Source organism: Astatotilapia calliptera, chromosome 6 (genome assembly GCF_900246225.1).
Source record: "Astatotilapia calliptera chromosome 6, fAstCal1.2, whole genome shotgun sequence".
Classification (NCBI taxonomy): domain Eukaryota; kingdom Metazoa; phylum Chordata; class Actinopteri; order Cichliformes; family Cichlidae; genus Astatotilapia; species Astatotilapia calliptera.
The window spans coordinates 18,822,272-18,844,444 of NC_039307.1; the positions used below are offsets into that span (position 1 = coordinate 18,822,272).

Genomic DNA, 22,173 nt, shown 5'->3' on the forward strand with positions numbered 1-22,173 from the left:
CAAAATCAGGGTAGAAATATCAGATATTTTGAAAATAGATTGTAAGTGTTAAGTGGTGGTACCAGCAGTGTCTAAATAGTTAAACTAATGTTGGATGGGAAACATGCAGTGTAACTGCCAGACTACATAAAGTGGACAGGCAACCAACTTTGATAAGGTAGCATTTGGCTTCAGTCACACAATTTGATGCATCAACCCCAGTGTGTACGTGGTGGGGTTAGAAGATCAGTGTGAACTTGTTGGGAGGAGAATTAGCACATCCATGCTATGCTTCTCAGCCAGTAAAAGGTGGAGTACCTAATGTGGGTCAGGAACAAATTGTGGAGTTTAAGTATTATTGGGTCTTGTTCATATTTCAAAGGAGAGTTGATCAGGAAATTAACAGACTGATTGGTGCAGTGTTAACAGTGATACAGAAAGTGTCCTGTCTGTTGTGGTAACAGAGAGCTGAGCTTAGTAATGATACTGTCGAGTTACTGGTCAATCTACATTCTCAACCTCATAACCACAAACTTTGGGACCAAAGTTGCAAGTTTTGTTAAGGAAAAGTATTGATTTTTCATCTTTAAAATATGCTATTTTTATTGTATAGTTGCAATAACAATTCAATTTGAGTAAATGAATTACATAACTAGTAATGAAGAAAGATGTTTTGATATCCATGTGGACCTGCCAATTTCCTTTTTTTTTTCACTCCACCTTATAGTTTTCTGCCTCTCCTCTTTTGGTATCTGTGTGTGTGTATATAGTGGGTGATCGTGGCTTAAGAGTTGGGTGTTTGTTTTGTAATCGGAAGGTTGCCGGTTTGAGCCCTGGCTCGGACAGTCTCGGTCGTTGTGTCCTTGGGCAAGACACTTCACCTACCGCCTACTGGTGATGGCCAGAGGGGCCGATGGCGCAATATGGCAGCCTCGCCTCTGTCAGTCTGCCTTCACCAGTGTGTGAATGTGTGAGTGAATGAATAGTGGTATTGTAAAGCGCTTTGAGGGGTCCTGAAAAGCACTATATAAATGCAATCCATTATATTATTTGTGTAGTGGCAGGACTCTGCCTAGGCTGCCCAGAGTTGCAGAAAAGCAACCTGTTGTAGAGAAACAGTCTAGGAAACCTCGGTGAGAGGATTTGAGGAAACATGAGAGTCCCCTGAGGTTTAAAAGACAAAAAAACAAAACAAAAAAAACATACAAAGAAAGAAAACAATGGACGACAAAGAAAATTTATTTTGTAATGACATTTCATTAATACATATTCTGACCAGAAAAATACTTATCTGACAGGCAGACATTTTTTTGTAATTTGTAAAGGTTTTTTCCCCAAATATTAAGTACTGCAGTCCATTACAATCAATATGCAAGAGTATACAATAAAAAAAACTGACTATATTATAGTTTCTGGATGTGTGAACATTAACAACTACAACTATTTTTTTTAACACTTCACAATTCATCCATCCATTCGCATCCGCTTATCCTTTTCAGGTTCGCGGGGGGTGCTGGAGCCTATCCCAGCTGTCATAGGGCGAGAGGCGGGGTACACCCTGGACAGGTTGCAGTCGCAGGTTTCTGTCGCAGGGCCAACACACAGGGACAGACAACCATTCGCACTCACATTCACACCTATGGGCAATTTGGATTAACCAATTAACCTATCCCCACTAAGTGCATGTCTTTGGACAGTGGGAGGAAGCTGGAGTACCCGGAGAGAACCCACGCAAACACGGGGAGAACATGCAAACTCCTCACAGAAAGACCCTGGCCTGATGGTGGAATTGAACTCAGGACCTTCTTGCTGTGCGGCAACAGTGCTAACCACTGTGCCACCGTGCTGCCACTTCACAATTCATTGAAATGAAAAGCAGCAAAAAAGAAGATAGAAGCTAAAACTGCAAAACCGTCACGTGCGGCTGTGTGGCAGGCAGGATGAGGACCCAAACACAGGACTCAAGCAAAAGTTTGAACTCAAAATGGCAGCTTTATTTGCTGGGGATAACTCAGACATCTAATACAAAGACTAACTGGGAACTAGAAACAAGAAACTCAAAACTAGAAAACAAACCAAGAGCAGAAAACTAGGAATTGTCAGGTGCACAGAGGAGACACACAGCAACGAGGGTGTTCAACACAACAAAGGACAGAAGAAAACACATGGTTTAAATACACAAGGGAGTAATGAGGGAATGGGAAACAGGAGGGAAACACAATTGGGACTAATCTGTCATAATGAGACAAGGGGGAATCAGAACTCAAAACACTGAACACAGGACACAAGACTATCAAAGTAAAATAGGAAAGACAAGTCAGGCATGGAGAAACAGACTTGACAAGAAAACCATGAGAAGCACAAACATGAAAACATAACTTGACAAGACGTGAGACACAAGAGAGGCACAATGACAAAACCTAAGATCTTAAAATCATTAAAGAAAAGCAGAAACTAACTAAAGAATATTAATAATCAAAAAACACAAACATGGAATCACCAGACTCCGGACCATGACAATAAGACTGGCAAGTCACAACTATTAAGTAATACACTGGGATTTTAATTTTTCTGTGAAAATGTGGAAAATTCCCACTGTTTTCTTCATCTTGTTTATTGATGTTTATATCCATCCTGAGCCCAGAACAACACTTGTGTTAAACATAAGTCTTCATCCTAAAAAAAACAATACGACATTTGTTATTTAGAATTATCACTGCTATTACAATCAATTAGTTCATGAAATTTCAAAATAGTTTTTTTTATTTAGTTAAGAAAACTTAATAGTGAGTACTAGTTAAAAATGATTTTAAAACAATTTTTAAAATAGACACGTTCTGCTTGAGTAGCATATATCATTAAAAGAATGGGGATAGACATGATACATCCATATGCGCTCATGTTAAAAAATCTAATGCTAATTAACAGATGAAGAAGAATTCATACATAAGGCGCACCGGATTATAAGGCGCACTGTCGATTTTTGAGAAAATTAGGATTTTAAGTGCGCCTTATAGTGCAGAAAATACGGTATTATAAATATTAAATATCAGTACATGTAAAGACTGATGAAAGTTCTTAATTACCTCATTCCATCTTTTCTGTACTCTTTTGCTGTATCTTTTCTCATCATCCTGAGGTGTCTTAGCTATAGAAATTAACATAGTGTTATTATAATTCAGTACACCAAAAGAAAACAACTATAACCAGATCAAAGGAAAAATCATAGTAAAATTATAATATCAGAATTATAGAGAAAGTGAAAATATTTCAATTTTAGAGACAAAAACTTAATTTAATCATGATGGCAAAATGAGCACGGAAATAAAGAGATGAAAAATAATTTGGTAGACAAATTAAACGTTGAGGACTTACTTGTCTTCTGACAGTAATAAATCAAAAGAGAAGAGAGAAGTGATGAGATAACAGCAAAAGCTGGACACAAGGAATAAAGTAGAATCCAACAAGTTTCATGATGGTGCTCACTTGAAGCTGTAAAACAGCGGTTCTCACTTGAACCTGAAAAACAGAAGTTATCGAGGTTAGCTCATTGTGTAGACTGATGATACAAGAAACTGTGACAATTTTGAAACTCTGGAATGAAACAATTAAAATTCTTGATCCATGCATATGGCATCACATGTAAGAAATAGTGCACACTGTCCAGTTCTGTTTGTGAATATGTCACATAAACCTAATGATTCTGACGTGTAGAGGGATATACTTTCTACAGTTGTGGTTCACATAAACTCATCATAGGCAGCTGCATATGTCAGTCGAGCTTGAAGATGTCGATTTTGGAGCAGGGACTTCTTTACTGGTCAACACCCTCTCAGTCCATGGCAATGTAAAACTCAATTCACTGTGGGAAGTGATGCTGGCATTTGAGGAGTTTTCAGTTCATGGCATGTTTGAGCACTGAATTGCCCCTGAACATCTTAACCAGATTCCTCTTATTTCAGGGTTTGTCTGGGTCTTCTTCCTTGGCAAAATGGCAACATCCAAATAAGTTGCACTTATTTATAATTGTCTCAACTGATAATCTTGGACTCTACAGTCATTTAGAAAGGTCTCCAAGAGACCTTCCCAACTTATACAATTCTCTTTCTTAGGTCTTCACTTAGTTCCTTGGACTTTCCCATTGTTCTGAGTTTGGTCAATCCAAAGATTGCTAACAAATAAATTATTATGGTTATAATTATTGCACAAATTGTTATGTTTGCAAAAAGAAACTACCAAATGTAGTCAGTTGTGATCACTAATGAGACATTAATATGCCTTGACTTTATCGGGTTCAAAGACATTGTAGAACCTTCAGCACCTCTTTTTAATACATTACTTGTTACTTTACTTAAAAGTAATGCTATGCTTTGCATAATTACTTGCCAGGAAAAATTATTTGTTACACTACTCATATGTTACATTAAGTTAGTCATTACTCCATAAAATGACCTGAAACACATCGTTTGATAATAACCAGCTAATGTAGGCTACAGCCCCATGTACCAACACAAATCTCGATCTTAATGGGGACACACGTACAATATTTCTTTCAGTTTTTAGATAGGAACACTAACCTGACAACACAAAGCAAAGATTAAAACCAGCTCAAAGAAACTTGAAAATGATCGACACAGTCATTCTACTTTAGAAACATGAACAGGTAGAAATGGTGACTATTAGCCTCAATGCTCATCACTGTTTTTTGTCCCTGTTGAAGATCAGTCAGTTTGTTCTCAGCTTTAAAATTTCTCTCAGTTCTTGTCTAGCTTTGTGTTAGCATGTTGTGTATGTAGATGCTTGCAAAGAGTTAATGTTGTGTTAGCAGTATAATGTGGTTGTTTCTGTCCTGGAAGCTGTTTCCGCTTGACCATCGTGCTTGTGTCCTTTTGTGCAATAAAAATGTAATTAATGTCCACTCCTCAAAAGCTGTATTGCTGTACTGCTCCACCAATTTTCTCCTCTCAGACATGAACTGAAATCACCTGATTTTAACAATGTGCAAATGGTTTCTGCCGCACAGCAAATGAATGAACCTTTGTAACGCAAGTGACAACATAATTGTAACTGTAATGTGCTGCATTATTGAATTTGTACAGTAAAATGTTACTGGAAAATATAATGTGATTACAGTAATGTGTTATTTTTTAATGTGTCACAGCCACCACTGTACATATTTGAACCTGTACATATAATTTTGACCCTGTGTGAATGAGTGAAAATCCAAACAAATGCAGGAACCCTCTGTGAATTTTTGCATCAGACCTCACCAAAATCTCAACTGCTTTCAGCTCAGATTAAGCCAAATGCTATTTAGGTTGTGGACAGTGAATCACAACACAAAATACAACTTTTAAATATAGGAGCAAGTGATATAAAAATTTTATGTTCGAAATAAACATATTAGCTCCTCTAAAAAATTGCAACCAAAGTTGCAAGAAAAACAGTTTTTAAGTAATCTCAAAATCTGAAGCTCAAGTTTATTTTTTGTTCTGTTGCTCTACTGCCAGCATTGAACATTACTATATATGATAGTTTCAATAGTAAAACTAATTGCCTATGAATTATCATAACAAAGTAGAAATTAGAGTACAAAAGATCATATAACTTTGCAAGATATGTGCTTTAAAACTTCAGACGAAGTTGTACAGTATAAATGTTCTCATTTTTACCTACATTCTGACACCAGGCTCATCTTTTAGCCACAAAGATGAGGGCTTTTTACAGATGTAGTTGATATTATAGAGGATAACCCAGAATGTGCTGTAACAGCATCTAGCTTGTTTTAAAGAAGTAAAACGAATAAATAAATAAATAAAATATTTAGTAATGGCCACGTCATTGACTTGATTTCAGTTTAGAATGCAGTTTGCTTACTGGCAAAAGCTTAAGACAGCTTTATTTAAGGCCAAGCAAAGCATTCTGAGGGACGGAAAGTGTTAAAACACCACAAAGAAAACATAAAAAATTTGCATTTCATTTACAACTCCGTTTGTCAAAAAATTAAAAAAAATTGCATCTTTCTTGTTTCATTTTAAATTTATTCTGGTGGCATGCAAATCATCATAATCATTCACCTACTATCTACTAAACAATCAAACTGTCCATTTTAAAATGCATCATAATGTAGGATCATATCTTCTTACTGTGGTTAGTTTTTCAAAGGGCTAAAAAACAGTGCACAGATAATGCAAGACTCACCAGAATCCTTATGAAGCAGGATCTTTGTTGTGATATTACTATATGTGCGCACATATCTTTGGATAATTTTTTCTTCATCCTTAACCTTGAGCTCTTCAGTTCCGCAGTAGTAAAGGCCTTCATCAGTCTCAGTGATGTTTGTGATCAGCAGGTCATAAGATTGAGAGAAATTGTTCTTTACCAGATGAAAATCAGGAAATGGATTCAGGAGATGGAAGAAAGTAGACTGATAATCTGAGTGTGGGGCACCATATCTCTGATCCAGCCTGGTTTTTAATACCAGGGAAGGCTGCTTCTCATGAGAACAATTCCTGTACCACACTATGTATACTCCAACTGATGATTTACAATCACAGTAGAGAGTGATGTTTTCTCCTGGTCTCACTCTCATCTCTATCACTGATTCATTTCTCAGATCTTGACTCGAAGATAAAGCTCCTGGAAGATAGAAACAAAAAAATGTTCACATATGCACATTTAAAAAAAAAAAATTCAGAATGAAAAAATGCTCATTGTTAAAATGGGACCAAAATGGATATCTTCAAAATGTTTAGACGATTTACCGAAAAGAACAACCAGAAATGCATGCACCCCGTCCATGTCTAATGACGATAACTTGGAGTTAGAAGACAGCAACACGTCCTATTAACAGATGTCATGACACATGAACATTTTCCGTTAAAGGAAATGTGAGTTGTGATTGGCCTGCTGAATGGAACATTTCTTCGTGGTTGTTTTCTATAGGTGCAACACCAAGTGAAGTTATGATGGTAACCTGAAAGCTAATTTTCCAAAAACAAAGAAAATGAAAAAACAAAACAAAAACAAAAGAAAGAAAGAAAACAACAAAACACACACAACCTATAAAATAAAATGAATAAGCCTTACCCTTTATTGAAAACTTTTATTGAAATCAATTTATAAATGCATTTTAAATATTTATACAAACCTAAACTTTCTGGTCATGCAAGAATATTATTTAACCTTGTTTTATATCAATGAAATCTGAAGAAGTTGCTCTCTATTGGGTTATAAATAAGGGAAATTTTTCCACATTAGCAAAGCTGGAGAGCACAAACAGAATGAAAAAATGAATATTACATTTTTGCTTTAAGAGCCTCCCTGAAACAGAGTGTCTATCACTATGTTATTGGTTCCCTTTAGGCGGTAACTCAGTGTTAAAATTTGGCAGCAATAATGACCAGTGCATAAGCCTTTGATTGATATTATCTATGCAAGATAGGAATATCAGGGGACTATGGGCAGTGTGAGTAACTTGGGCGGTGCCTGAATCAAAATACCCTTCAAAACACTGCAGTATGAAAAGTAATGCTGAGGTTTCTTGATGCTCCTGTAATTCACTTGGTGTTGATTACGTTTCTTTGAATAACACTACACTGGATGATCTCTGTCATTCTGCAGCATGAGACAGAGCCTGTATGATGGTCAATCTTGACTTTAAGGACACAAGGAAAATGTTTACAACTTCTTTCAAATATCATTTCTTGGAAAAATAAAAAAGGTAATCTTGAAAGTGCTGGTACAAAAAATACTTCCTAATTAAGCCGTCATCACGATTAATGCGATAAAAAAAATGTAACGCTATTAACGTATCTCGAGTGCAGAATGACTCAAAATATCCCTGAAATGTTTCTGTCAACGCATTTCGGGCAGTTTGTCCAAGTAGAGTTACCTTCGCACATGTGCAAATGGGCAGTTGATCTGGTGGTGACGGACAGCTGAACCAATCAACTCAATTTGGAAGATGATAAACGCACATTGGCCCTCTCAATGGGAAATTTGAGTATTAAAAAAATAACAAAATGGAGCAGTCGACTGACGTAAAGTATTATGCACAAAGGTAAGGACAAACCACTCACGGAGCACCGGGGACTCAGTAAGGCTACCTCGGAGATATTGACTCACACAGTGCCAAGTGGATTGCAACAAATTGCAGACCATATCGTTGAGAACACGCACTTTAAATAGCTTTAATTAGTTAGTGTAGGAATGTTTAGCTTATTTTAGAGTTTAGAAATGTGTTATCATAGAATGTAGAACTATTGTAGAGACATTGACACTGCCCTCAATGTAATAAAGGCGTCACTGTGTCGTGAACTTAGGAGTAGATTGTAGGAGACCCCTCCCCCACTTGAACTGTGAAAGTAAAACAGAGAGGAGTTAATGCTGAGTGGAAATTCCCCAGAGAATGTTTGGGTGGGGGTCTCAACATTTGTAACTGGATAACTGTGGTCTGGAAGGGAGATGGGTTTTATGACCTAGGGAGTCACCTACACCCACAGTGTTTTAACTGTCATGCACACACATCCACGCGCACACTCACTCATGTGCACACACATACACACAGGTATGCGTACACAGTCACAAACGAGCACTCACATAGACACGTGGGAATGCGCACATGTAGGCATTCATGTGCTCGTGCACATAAACACAGACAGAGTTTGCAGCACACCGTGGGGGGTTTTATGATAGGCTCGCCCCTACAAAACTGTGTTTCACAGACAAAGGAGTGAAGATTTTTTGCAGAGGGACACACCGGCCTCGTCTTCCCTTCTAGAAGTGCATGCTTAAATGAAGATGAATAAAGATGAATAAAGGTTTTGTGAAATGACTACTGAGTTCCGGTGGCATCTCTGGAAGTTTCGACGAATAAAAGTAACGGGGTAAAACTGATTTCGTAACATTAGTTATTGACACATTTACTTATTTATTGATGTATTTATTTAATTCATTTGGCACTCCTGGCCCTGCGGCTGTGTTCATGAGTTGTGTTTATCTGTCACTCCCACCGATCAAAGGGGGAAGGGTTAAAACCTGATCGAGTGAAAACCACTGTTTCAGTGGGCATTTCTCAACACCAACAATGGACATATGAAAAACTAAACTATAATTTGAAATACCCTGTTTGTGTGTCACCAAATACACTTTTAATATTTCTTTAGCAGAATTTAGTGGTTTAATCTTCAGATATCTGGTCGGTTTGTCAAGAAAGAGCCTATTTGCCAAAGTGCTTACATGATTTCGGAGAGGTCTGCCCAGCCCGGTATCACAGCAAAGCATGTAATAGACTAGTTTGCTTCACAAACAGTCGAGTTGTTATACCGCTGAAAAAGCACAGCTCCCAGAAGACAACTTGCATAAACCCCCGCTGACTGCCACCTCTCAGAGGTAGAACACTGACTTTATTTACTGAGGTTATAACTGTCAGGTCTTTGTCTCCTGACATTCGTATGTGTCATAGTTGTTTCAGTCCAAATTTTGAATTAAAACTAACATTAAAAACATGTTTAAGGGAGAGAGCAAATACATCCTATTAATATCTCATCTTTGTTTTTGTTTTTTTGTTCAATAATCAGCATGAACTGTGTATACACGCATAATCTTTAATAAAAGAGATAACATTGGTTTTCTGTCATGTACTAACTGTTAGGTTTAATTGTACCTGACTTGGTAGATGCTACTTTAGAGCCCTGTATACCAAGTAGGAAATTCAGCATATCCAGGATATCTTTCTGTTATCTGGAATCACTGACCCTAACACTGGGACCAGGATAAATGGTCACACAAAGCTCGTTATCGGCTCTCTAAATTAACCCATGGTTTCCCAGCACAGGCGTATGAAACTCATCTATGATTGATCCGCGGATCTAATTCTTGGGTCATATCTGTCACATAACTCCTATCAACACATTATCCATGTTCTTCCACAGAAAATTATGCTTGTAGGTTAAAATGAAAGGGCATAAAAATATACCAGTCAAATGCAACAATGTCATAAAACAGGACAAGAGACGAATGGTTTGCCACAGATCAAAGTCGATTTATCGTGATGTGTGTTCTGTGCTATCTGCATTTTCATCAGAGTAGGAGACTCAGCAGCAGATTAGAATCAAGTATAATAAAATTTTTACATTTAAGAAATCACCAAATGAATACACGCATATTCCTGTGACAATGCAACACAATGGTTGCTCTTCATTCAGTGATTTAGGTACAGCAGGCGTCACATGCTGCTCATATAAAAACAGATGCCCTCATCATATCAAATGAAATTAGGAATTGGATTCAGAAAGTGACTGAAAAACATGGTCATCATTTAAATGTTGGCCAGGAGTCCAGTCAAGCCAGGTTTTCAGTACAAGGGAAAGCTGCTTATCATGAGAGCAGTTTCTGTATCACACTATGTAGCTTCCAACTGATGATTTACAGTCACAGTAGAGAGTGATGTTTTCTCCTGGTCTTACTCCTGTCTTACTCAACAAACAAAACAAAAATCGTCTGGCAAGCAGAGTTGCAAAACATTGCAAAACACCAGCTGCGGCTCCAGCAGCAGTGTCACAACAGTCCCCCAAACAAAGTTCAGGCAGCCTACCTCGGGTCCAGTGACCACAGTAACATGGAACTGGCAGCGGTGTTGCAGCTCTGGTGGGCGGCCACAGGTCCAGCGGCAGCAGCATGGCAGCTCCGTCGGTCTGCTATGGGTCCGGTGGCAACGTTGTTGCGGCTCAGGTGGCCTCCCACGGGCCCAGTGGCGGCGACGATGTTGCGGCTCTGGCGGTCTGCCACGGGTCTGGCGGCGGTGCAGCTCTGGTGAGTGAGAGTGTAGAATGGCCCATGATCCCCGATGTGCTGGCCGTGGAGGGCATGCTAGACGCGTTGGACGTGCTGGACATGGACGATGTGGAGGGCGCGCTGGACGTGGACGAAGTGGAGGGCGCATGGACGCGGGGGTCCCTTTGGCTTGCTGACCTCCAGCTTGGTTTAAGCAGGTCCACGTGGCACTGCAGCTGCAGGTGGAGGAGACGATTGTGGTGTAGTGGTTGCAGGTAGGTGAAAGGGCCGTGGTGTAGCAGCTGCAGACAGATGAGATGATGGCAGAAGCAGCCCCTCTGACCCTCCAGCGGTGACTGATGTGGGACCAGCAGGTGTATCGACCTCTGGCTGAGGGTGTAGATGAGTGGCTCACTGGACTAAAGACTGGTCTACAGGTAGCGGGGCTAGGGTTGCCAACTCCCTGAAAAATAAATAAGGGACACCTCGTGGCCAGGGCCGGGCGACCCAGTTGTCTTCACCCTTCCCAGTGTGGTGAATTTTCTAGCTCTTTTTTTGTGTGTGAAATTATTTTTTTTAACCCTTTGACTTGAATTTGATTTAAGTAGATGTGTATTCTTTGTGATATGAACACATGTGAAACAAATGATCATTTAGCCATTTATTTTTAGCTCAAAATGACAACATTAACACATAAAACAGGTCTCTTTCTTAAACAGAAGCCTGTCATGCTTAACTTTTGAGAATATAAGTAAATCTTTCTTTAAAAGAACTCTGTCCTGCTTAACTTAAAATAATAGAAAACAATAGAAAGAAAAATATTCTTGTAACAGTGCACATTTAGTGCATTTAGTACAATTGGCTTCAGCTGAGGTATTATTTCAGCTTTTCTAATGCTAATCAGCTGCTCCCGTTTGAAAACCCGCTTGTTCCCATGATTACGCATCTTAACTCATCATCATTATTCATCTATGTATTACTTTTATGTATTAGTCATCTATTTGTTGTAATCATCTATCCTTGCAGTCGTTTATTACACAAAATAAATTATATTATCACACTTCTGGCCACATAGCGCTGATATTCACTGCACATGCCCATATTAACTTTTTCCAGCCAGGTGTTTTCCTTTTCCCATTCTTTCCTTTCTCTGAGGGGAACAAACATTGCTGCTCTAACGCTGGGCTCACACTGTGCGGTTTTAGGCCCATTTTGAGCCGATTTTTGAGTGATCGGACCGATTTTGGCCTTCATCGTGCGTCGTGTAGTATACGTGGGGTAACGAGAAGTGATTAACACCTCACGACCAGCTCCCGATCATCAATCGCTCGTGAGGGTGTCACCACAGCCGCTCACACTGCACACGCGCAAACACGTAAACACCGTGAAAAAGACGGAGCAGCACTGCTGTGCAGCGTGTGATCTGGACACAAGCGATGGAGGCACAACTTGTAGAACTTTGAAAAGCTCATCCGAGCCTTTTCGATGTGGCCTCACAAAATTATCACGACCACAACAACCGTGAAAATAGTTGGATCTACATCGCTGCTAAATCACAGCTGCCTGATCATGTTTTTCATTAGCAATTTAGCAAAGTTGATGGTGGTGGTGTGTCTGTGTGAGTGAGAGACAGAGAGAGCGAGCGACAGATTTTCTGTTATAACCTTAATTTTATGGACGCACAGTGTGAGCACTCAGGTCGCATCAGAGCATCGGGCGGTATAGTGTGAGACCTGCATCGTGACCTACCAACGTCTAACCCCTGCGAGTCAATCGTGCAGTTTGAGCAGGAGCTGAATAACGCGACTGAAAAAATCGCAGTGTCTGCCCAGCTTTAGGTGTACTGTCGTCCGAGACTTGCACCGCAGTGACGGCGTTTGTTTCCCTGTTGGCCGTGCTTCTTGTTGTGGTCATCTGTTGTCTTCCGGTATTTTCTCCGTAAGCGACCTTTCCTCGACCAATGAGATGAGCGGTAATCTGAATTGTCATACTCGAATTGTCATAAGTGTGCTGTCAGCTCATTGGTCACAAAGCAGGAGAGGGGCTGGGAATTATGTTTTCAAACAAAGCGTTAATTCCATAAACATTTATAGACTACTTTTGATTCTCACTGTATTACGGGACAAAGTGCGTCCCTTATTAGCTCAATACGGGACGTGTACTTTTGTTTCTAAATACGGGACGATTCCGTATTTTAAGGGACGGTTGGCAACCCTAAGCGGGGCTGAAGACTGAGCTACATGCTGGACAGCTGACTGAGCTACGGCTACGGGGTTAGCATTCACACAGTCAGTGGTCGAATACCCAGATAAGGTTAGTGAAGAAGAATTGTCCATATTACTCTCCACAGCCGGCTGATAAAAGGTCTGGGATTCCGGTGAGGAGCACCGGCGGCGCGAGCGTCGCTTCTTTAACGATGCCGGGGCTGGCGTGTCAGGCTGAGGATCCACCAGCTGGTCGGGATGGAGAGCAGCTGTGTAGTTCTGTGCTGCCGGTCTTTTGTCTACTGACTCAGCAGATGAGTGGAGTGGAGATGTGGTGGAGTGCCGATGGCGTGGGAATGTCTCCCCCGCAATGGAGGGTCCAACAAGTGAGTCACAAGCGACGGTGGGGAAATCGTCTGCCTATGAAGAAAAAAACAGGCGGCAAGGGCTCCCAGGGAGGCAGCCGCGTCCTCCTTGCCCAGACCGCCCAAACCAAACAGCTCAAAGCTGGAGCTTGCCCTCAGCATGGTTACAATTTGAATTAGGTTGTTAATGTCCAAAAAGCTCGCCAAAAAGGTAGTGGATGACAGGAAAGTATCAAAAAACACTACCTGTATGTGTCTCTGATGCTGATTGGCTGCCTGGATTACGTTCCGGCAGTAACTCCAGAGCTGGTCGGGCAACTCCTCCTCTGAGGCGACATTTGAGTCCGCTGGGTCCATTATGTGGCTGGATCATTCTGTCATGGTCCGTGGGTGTGTGGGGAAGGAGTACCCAAAATGCCGAACTCTGTGTAATGAATGCAGTGCGTTTATTTACAGTGAAGTAAATAACACACAACAACAAAATCCCGGGCCATGTCTCCTTCTCAGTGCTCGTGCTCCGTGTCTCTGCTCCTGTGAAACTTGTACTCGCTGCTCTCCGGTTCCCGCACTCCTGCTGGAAAATCCACAGAGGCAGCCATTAACATACAATTACAAAGCAACACACTAGCTGATTTTGCTGGAAACACTGACGGGTAGTCACTCAACGATCCAGCGTCGAGGAGCTCTCAGCCACACTGCTTTGTAGCTCCTCCGACGGTCCAAGGGGAACGTCCAGCCTTTGTCTGCCTCCGCTGGAGGGTCTAAGCCACCCAATCAGCCTTTGCTTGTTTCCAACAGTAACAAACAAAAATAACCGACAGTTATTGTTGATGGAAAGAATGTAGTACCATGAGTGAGTTCAGGCATGTAGTTATTGACCCTTTCATACACAGTGTAGTGCAGATGAAGTGTTCAATAAAGAGCTCTCGCTATCAGTTTGGGGTAGAACAGCAAGCTCGAGCTCTGTGTGGGTGCTTTGTTGTTAAGATTACTCAGCTTGCCACAATATGGTAACTTCTACCTTCCTTTTAACATGTTTACTACCGCAGGTGCCTTTGACGGTGCAACACGTTTTGTCGACATTGTTGTGTTTGTTGGAGAGAAAACTTACAAAGATACACTACAGCACTTCAGAGTCACACTGCTAGCAATCAAAGATTTATGTAAATGTAACAAGCTGAAGGCATTCTGTACTGTACAGGAGATTGGCTGTAGACCATTGTCAATCAATCAGGACGCAGTAGAAAATGCGCTGTAAGAACCCCCAAAACAAAACAAAAAGCACGCAAGATTGAACAAAAAAATCAGCGATAATATGGATAATTTAGCGTAGACTGATCATCCAAAGCATGACCACTCATAGAAGGAATCAATAACAATGGACTTTGGGGTCAGGATAAATAAGCTTTTATAGAGGCAACAGAGGGAACCATCTTAATGGATATACTATTTACATGTATGTGTTTAAAAGAAAATATATTTCTCAAAATTATGATATCAAACCTTCTGAAGTATTTGACATAGGTGGTGGGTTTTGTATCACAGACTACATAACTTTCTGCACCGACTCCATTGTTCCAGCTCAGACTGTTCATTGTTACCCAAATAACAAGCCGTGGGTGACTAAGGACATCAAAGCCCTCCTCAACAACAAGAAGAGGGCTTTCAGAGGGGGCAACAAAGAGGAGGTGAGGAAGATCCAGGTGTTACTAAAGGACAAGATCAGAGAGGCTAAGGACAATTACAGGAGGAAGCTGGAGTGGAAACTCCAGCAGAACAGCATGAGAGAGGTGTGGAGGGGCATGAACACCATCACTGGATTCAGGCCAACCAACAGCAGGGGAACTGAGGGAGGTGAGAATAGAGCCAATGAGTTGAATCTGTTTTTCAATAGATTCGACACCACAGTGTCTGCTCCTACCCCCACAACCTCACCTGTAGTCAGCCTGGAATCCAGAGCCACACCACTGTGCCAGCCTCTCTCTTCACATGGCGCTGTTGCCTCCTGTGAGATTCCTGACACCCCTCCCCCACCCATCACCTTCACTCAATACCAGGTTGAGATGCAAATGAGGAGACTTCACTCAGGCAAGTCTGCTGGACCAGACGGAGTGAGTCCCCTTGTCCTCAAGACCTGTGCCCCCCAGCTGTGTGGAGTCTTTCATAAACTGTTTATGCTGAGTCTGAGTCTGCAGAGGGTCCCGGTGATGTGGAAGACATCATGCCTCGTCCCTGTACCAAAGACGCCACGTCCCAGTGGCCCCCAGGATTACAGGCCCGTGGCATTGACCTCCCACATCATGAAGACCCTGGAAAGGCTCATCCTGGACCAGCTGCGACCCATAGTAAGACCACACCTGGATCCCCTTCAGTTCGCTTATCAGCCTCGTCTCGGAACTGAGGACGCCATCATCTACCTGCTCAATCGTGTCTACACCCATCTGGACCAGCCGGCGAGCACTGTGAGGGTCATGTTTTTTGACTTTTCCAGTGCTTTCAACACCATCAGGCCGACCCTCCTGGGTGATAAGTTAGCAGCGATGCAGGTGGATGCTTCTCTGGTGTCCTGGATTGTTGATTACCTGACAGGAAGACCACAATATGTACGTCTCCCACAGTGTGTGTCTGACAAGGTGATCAGCAACACAGGGGCACCACAGGGGACTGTCCTCTCCCCCTTCCTCTTCACCCTCTACACCACAGACTTCAGCCACTGCACAGAGACATGCCATCTTCAGAAGTTTTCTGATGACTCTGCGGTGGTTGGATGCATCAGCAGGGATGATGAGACAGAGTACCGGGCTGTGGTCGACTCCTTTGTCACGTGGTGTGAGCAGAATCATCTGCAGCTCAACGTGGCAAAGACCAAGGAACTGATCGTGGACTTCAGGAAGACCAGGAAACACTTGACCCCTGTTTCAATTCAGGGGGTCAGTGTTGACATTGTGGAGGACTATAAATACCTTGGAGTACACATTGACAATAAACTGGACTGGGCTAAAAACACCACAGCACTTTACAGGAAGGGCCAGAGTCGTCTCTATTTTTTGAGGCGACTGAGGTCCTTCAACATCTGCCAGAAAATGCTGAGGATTTTCTATGAGTCTGTTGTGGCCAGTGCGATCCTCTATGCTGTTGCATGCTGGGGGAGCAGGCTGAGGGTCGCAGATGCCAACAGACTTAATAAACTAATCCGTAAGGCCAGCAATGTTGTGGGGATGGAGCTGGACTCCCTCAAGGTGGTGTCGGAGAGGCGGATGCTGTCCAAGATAAAGACAATGTTGGATAACACCTCCCACCCACTCCATGACATGCTGGTCAGTCACAGGAGCACGTTCAGTGAGAGACTGAGATTACCGAAAAGCACCACTGAACGACACAGGAAATCATTCCTGCCTGTGGCCATCTCCCTGTACAACGCATCCACTTAACACACTGTTTGCTGCTACAACTACACATGTTTCTTTTCCAACTATTTATTTATGAGTGACTTATGTATGTATGTATGTATATATATGTATATATTGTACTATTCTTAGTTAGTGTATTGTCTGTCTTGTCTTAATGTTGGTTTAAAAAAAATTTTAATGGAGCACTGTAACAAAAAATAATTTCCCCCAGGGATCAATAAAGTATTCTGATTCTGATTTTAACTCTAGACTGACACAGATGTTCATGTTGAATGGACATTAATTGTTTGAAATTATCTTTATAAAGTTTAAAACACTATTCTTTATATTGGCATAAATATAGTAAGTAAAAAAAATCCTAAAAAAAAAACAGTAATATTCCGGCAGCTGGGGCACCAAAATAATACCAGAAAATAACAGAAAATAACTTTCTCATGAAAATACGGTTATTTTCAGTAATGACAATACAGTTTGTTGCCCTAATTTTACATGGGATTTTGCCTTTTTCAAGTGCTTTTAAACATTAAATTAGGTACATTTTAATGTGATCAAACAATGAAATTACCTATAAACAAGGTCAATGAATGCAGCAATATGAATAATAATACTTAAATGTACAGAAATATACAGTTAACAGTTGGTTTAAATAATAATGGATTGTATTCATATAGTGCTTTTTGAGACCCTCAAAGTGCTTTACAATTCCCCTCGGGCCATCACCAGTAGGTGAAGTGTCTTGCCCAAAGAACGTCCGAGCTGGGGCACGAACCGGCAACCTTCTGATTACAAGGCGAACTGCCAACGCTTGAGCCACGATCGCCCTAGACAACAATAATAATTGTTTATGAGAATCATTTTATATATTTTTCCATAGCATTACATTTGAATTTAACAGTTCAATCTTTCAAATAATGGACAAATATTTGTGAAATTATGATACATTTGTGAATGTGTTTTAACAATCTAAATATGCATTTGTACAGACAAATACATTTAAAAAACAAGAAAATGATGTTTTATTACATTTACAGTGATTTTACGTTAATTTACATTTGAAATGTAAAATCACAGTCTATTTATGTAAATTTAATGATATTCTAGAAGAACAGTACAAAACTGTAAAATACACAGTAAAATACTTTTATATCACTTTTTTTTTTACAGTGTATGGCACTTGACACTATTCACAAGGATTAAATATTAGAGGTTATCCATATGCATCTCCTACAAACAAAATCTACACACAAGAATGTCATCATACACAATCACCAATGGACTGCTGTCATTATAAATGCCATTTGTTCAATTAAAACAACTGAAAATATAATACAAATTGGATACTAATCTAATTTATCTGAGTTTTTCTCTTTTGCCCGCTGATTTCAGGTGCAGTAACAAATGCACTAAGGTTTTCACATTATACCAAATTCTTGTAAATGCTGAGTTCAGTTTGTTGGAGAAATTTTATTAAAAGTTGTTGTTGTGCTTAAAATTTGTAAACCTTGCCTTAAACTGCAGGCACACTTGCATGTAAGATTCTGGTTTCCTTATTTGCTAAGGAATGTTCACTTCCTGGCCTTTATGGGCTCACCTGTGCTTGTATATGGTTGACCATTAAAGGGTTTAAGCCATATATTGGGTGAGGGGACATGACCCTTTTATGACTAGGGATGTCGTTAAACGGTTGTAACCAGGAAGTCACATATACAGACACACATGCGCACACACATACACACACACATTCACTCACATGCTCGCATGTGCATGCACATACACACACAGTGCCGTAGCTTTTATGACACATCATATGGGTTTTTACAGTGGGGTGTTTGTGTAACTGTTTTCACTGAATAAAAGGCTGCGAGGGAAGACTGGATTTGAAGTTGGCTGGGATCAGGTGAGAAGCTTGCAGCTCTGGATCCTGACCGGACCAGCTTCCCTTGCAAGTTCAAATGGACTGAGCTCTAAGTGTCTTGCTTTGTTCATGGTGATAAGTCTCTGAGCTAGCAAGGCCTGCGGGTGCAGACCTAACACGGTTAGATGTTTAACGTTTAATAAATATACCCAAAAAATATTACCTAAAAGAAGGACAAGAACAATGTGAAATCTGACCACTTTTACTGTTTGAACTGCAGGCCATCGTCAAACATGGAGTCTCAGATGTCATGACTTGGGTAGACATTTCCATGAAAGAAAAAGTGATTTGCTTGCTAAATGCAACCTTTATTCTGTGTTGTTTTTCTATTGGTGTAATGTTATAAGATGGTCTAGTGGGTCTAGCTAGGTTTTTTTCAAGCTTACCATTTGTGATTATTACAATAAAAAAGTCTACTTTTCATTTTACAGTGACCTACCTTTTACACTCATTTGTCTCAGTCTTAGTCTTGACTGTAATAGGCTTGAAAACTGTCACATATTGTCACAAGTTTTGAAAATTGTTTAATATTTCAATGACAATTTCAATGAATTACAGAAGAATGGCTTAGCTTGTTTTGTCTGGTAAGACAATTAACTTGGAAACTACATCTGAATTTAGACTATTGTGACATATATATCTACATGTACGGTTCCACTAGAGGTCAGAAAAGCTTTGTTCTCATTTGGTTGTTCCCATTTCCGTCTCTCAATGACAAATAGTAAGATGTCCAAATTTTATGGAGGTTTTCTTGAGTGATATAAAGCACAGTATTTAGTCTGATATTTACTTGTCGCGACCACTGTCGCTCCCGACCCTTTGATTCTGACCTGTAAAGACACACACGACTCGAGACAGAATACCTCACTTCCAATGTTACTTTATTAACCCATGTGCATGCAGAGAGCACCGTGCACGGTGAAGCCTCCTGCAGATCTGAAGGGTGCTCCTTCAGTCTGTTACATTTGTAACCTATGTCGCACAATACACACACTTTGAACTGACCCCTCACATGTGACTATGATTATTGAATCCATATACTCCATCCCGTGTATAACTGTGTTGTCTCTTACCCTCACATGTCCTAGCTCCATACTCCTGCTATTCTTAGAAATGAAAATGTCCCTTGTCACGGCCTTTGGTCTTGCAATTTTTAGTGTTAATGTAAATGGCTGTTTCTGGTTTGTGCCACAAATTTATTGTTACGCTCTTGAAGAAAGGGCAGAAATCATCTTTAGCATCGCAAAATGGTGTCTCCTCACTGAGAATTTCTATTCAAAAGACATTATTCAAAAATATACAGAGTATTCAAATGACCCTATAAAATGCAAGTATGTATACATCTCTGAATTATATTGTTGTTACCTAAGTCTAATAATGAATGAAGTGTTGAGTCTGTTTAAAAAAAACAAACAATCAAATAAACCAACTTCATTTTAATAGACTTAAATGCAGAATTAGATAAAAAGTTTGAGAAATCAGAAATAAAATCTGGTAAACAGGCTAAGAGGAAGCAAAACCATTAAACACTGAGAATGATAAGGACCAGTCTAGGAAAATAAGTTCAAATGTCAACTTTGCTTTAGAAAAGATCAATTCATTAGTGGTACAAATGCAAGAAGTTTAATCACTTTCAGAATTAATCATCTCTTATCACAACCTACATAAATGCTTCCAAAGCAGTGGGGCCCCATCATGCCAAACAAGGCAAGCAGTGGTTGTCTAGTGAAATCTAAAAATAGACATAAATTAAAAATGTACAAAAGTGAAAGCAATCTCTTTCCTTTCATCTCCAACAGTGTTCTGTCAGAAAAACTTCTCGCCTATTTGCACCATGCTCTAAATGAGTGCCCCTGCTTGACAGCAAACCACTGAAATCTGTTTGCGGTTAGCATTTTTAATGGGCATTTCCATGTATTGTCAACAGTGGCTTAAGCTTTTCAAGCTGAGACTACTGGTCTTGAGTAAACCTTCTGGTCTTTGATGGGACACTGTTGGGAAACTAGAGTGCTAGACAAGCTCCCATTAGCTCTGATTTAACTTCTCTGAGATAAGTACCATTGGTTTATGGAAACAGAGGTAGTATTAGCAAGCCCCCCTGCATTTATCACAAACTGATAAGTTTCTTTGTACTGTATGCTCTTCACTTGAAATAGAGACGTGAAGTGATCTTGAAGACGTGAAGTTGTTGGGGGTGGGGATGGGTAGATGTCTTTTCTGATAATGCTGCAGAAAACTTATGTAGGCACCATTTACCAGCATGTCTACCACAATGATTTGCAGTGGCATTCAGTTGTGGTATGCAGCTAGTGTGATACTAAACAACATGTCAAGGCCTAATCTAAGTGGGACATCAGAGTGCTACAACCTGTTAGCCAATAAATGTTTTCATTTAAATTTTTGAATTTTTATTAACAGTGTCTAAACCTGAGAGTAAACTTCTATAAAATAGGTTTGGATTTAGGTGTTTTAGGTCACTTATTGACAATATTCAAGAAAACAGAAACTTTTTTTTCCAGCTTCAGTTTGTCAGCATTCTGCACTTTGTAATGTACGAATGACTGTTGCTGCTGTGGATTTGGTGTACGCTTTACAGGTTATTAAAGGGTACCCTTCTCAGGCTCAAGACTCATTTTAAACACAAGTCCTCACCCTGAGAAGCATACCCTGCTTTATCGTCCATTTTAGACAGACAGTCCTATATTAGTAAATTTTGAATATTTGCACCGGCAAATAGGTAGCAGCATAAGCAAAAGCATAAAAAGCCATGTGTAAAAAAACATAGCAGTAAAAAATAATTAGAAGAAAACTCACAGTATTAAAGGTAGACAAAACGTCTTATCACAATGGTTTACGTTATTTAGGCCTAGAGACTCAAGCAACCAAAAAAGGTAAAAAAAACATACGTATTCTGTCACCAGTTGGCGAGTGGTTTCTGGAGGTTAATGGCAACTGCTAGTTTGAAATTGTGCCAATGTGGTGCTGTACTAAAAAAAAAACCTCCTTCTGATTGCTCTACTAGTTTGACACTGTAGTTTGCGCCACAAATTTGTGTCAGATTTCCAAGCTGGGATTCTATGGGGATCGACTTTTTTTTGGAGTCAGTTCTCCACTGGCTTCATGCTTTTTTGGCAAAACAGATCACTATTAACACATGCACACAGAAACTTAAAGGTGAAACTAAATTACTTTTTGCTGTGTAGTTCTATTATCTTATTTCAGTTGCAGTCATTATATTGATTCTATCTGGGCAACAAATGTATATCTACATTATCTGTTTTGTATTGAGCAGGGTGGAGTCAACATATGTATTTGCTTGGTTGTCATATTGATTTAGTAGGTGTTTCTTGCAGTACAAATGAGTTTCTGGATCAGTGCCGAAAGTGACAATAAGACCAAGAGACGACAGAATTCTTTATTTGAACTGCAAATATCAGCTAGGATGATGTGGTTATGATGTGGCACAAAAATTGTGCTAAAAAAATAGCTCAACTTTTTGATCATCTCAAAGAAAGCCCAATAGG

The 22,173-nt window shown here is 40.2% G+C and overlaps 1 protein-coding gene across 1 annotated transcript; it reads right to left on the reverse strand.

Annotated features, from left to right (window-relative positions):
* Positions 1–1,863: 1,863 nt before the first annotated feature.
* Positions 1,864–6,614, reverse strand: LOC113023280 (uncharacterized). Its single transcript, XM_026169306.1, has 4 exons — positions 6,181–6,614; positions 3,355–3,498; positions 3,066–3,127; positions 1,864–2,655 (listed from the first exon to the last, which is right to left on the reverse strand). Exons 1-4 carry the CDS (start codon positions 6,569–6,571, stop codon positions 2,593–2,595), a joined length of 660 nt encoding a protein of 219 aa, XP_026025091.1. The 5' UTR covers positions 6,572–6,614; the 3' UTR covers positions 1,864–2,592.
* Positions 6,615–22,173: the final 15,559 nt, after the last annotated feature.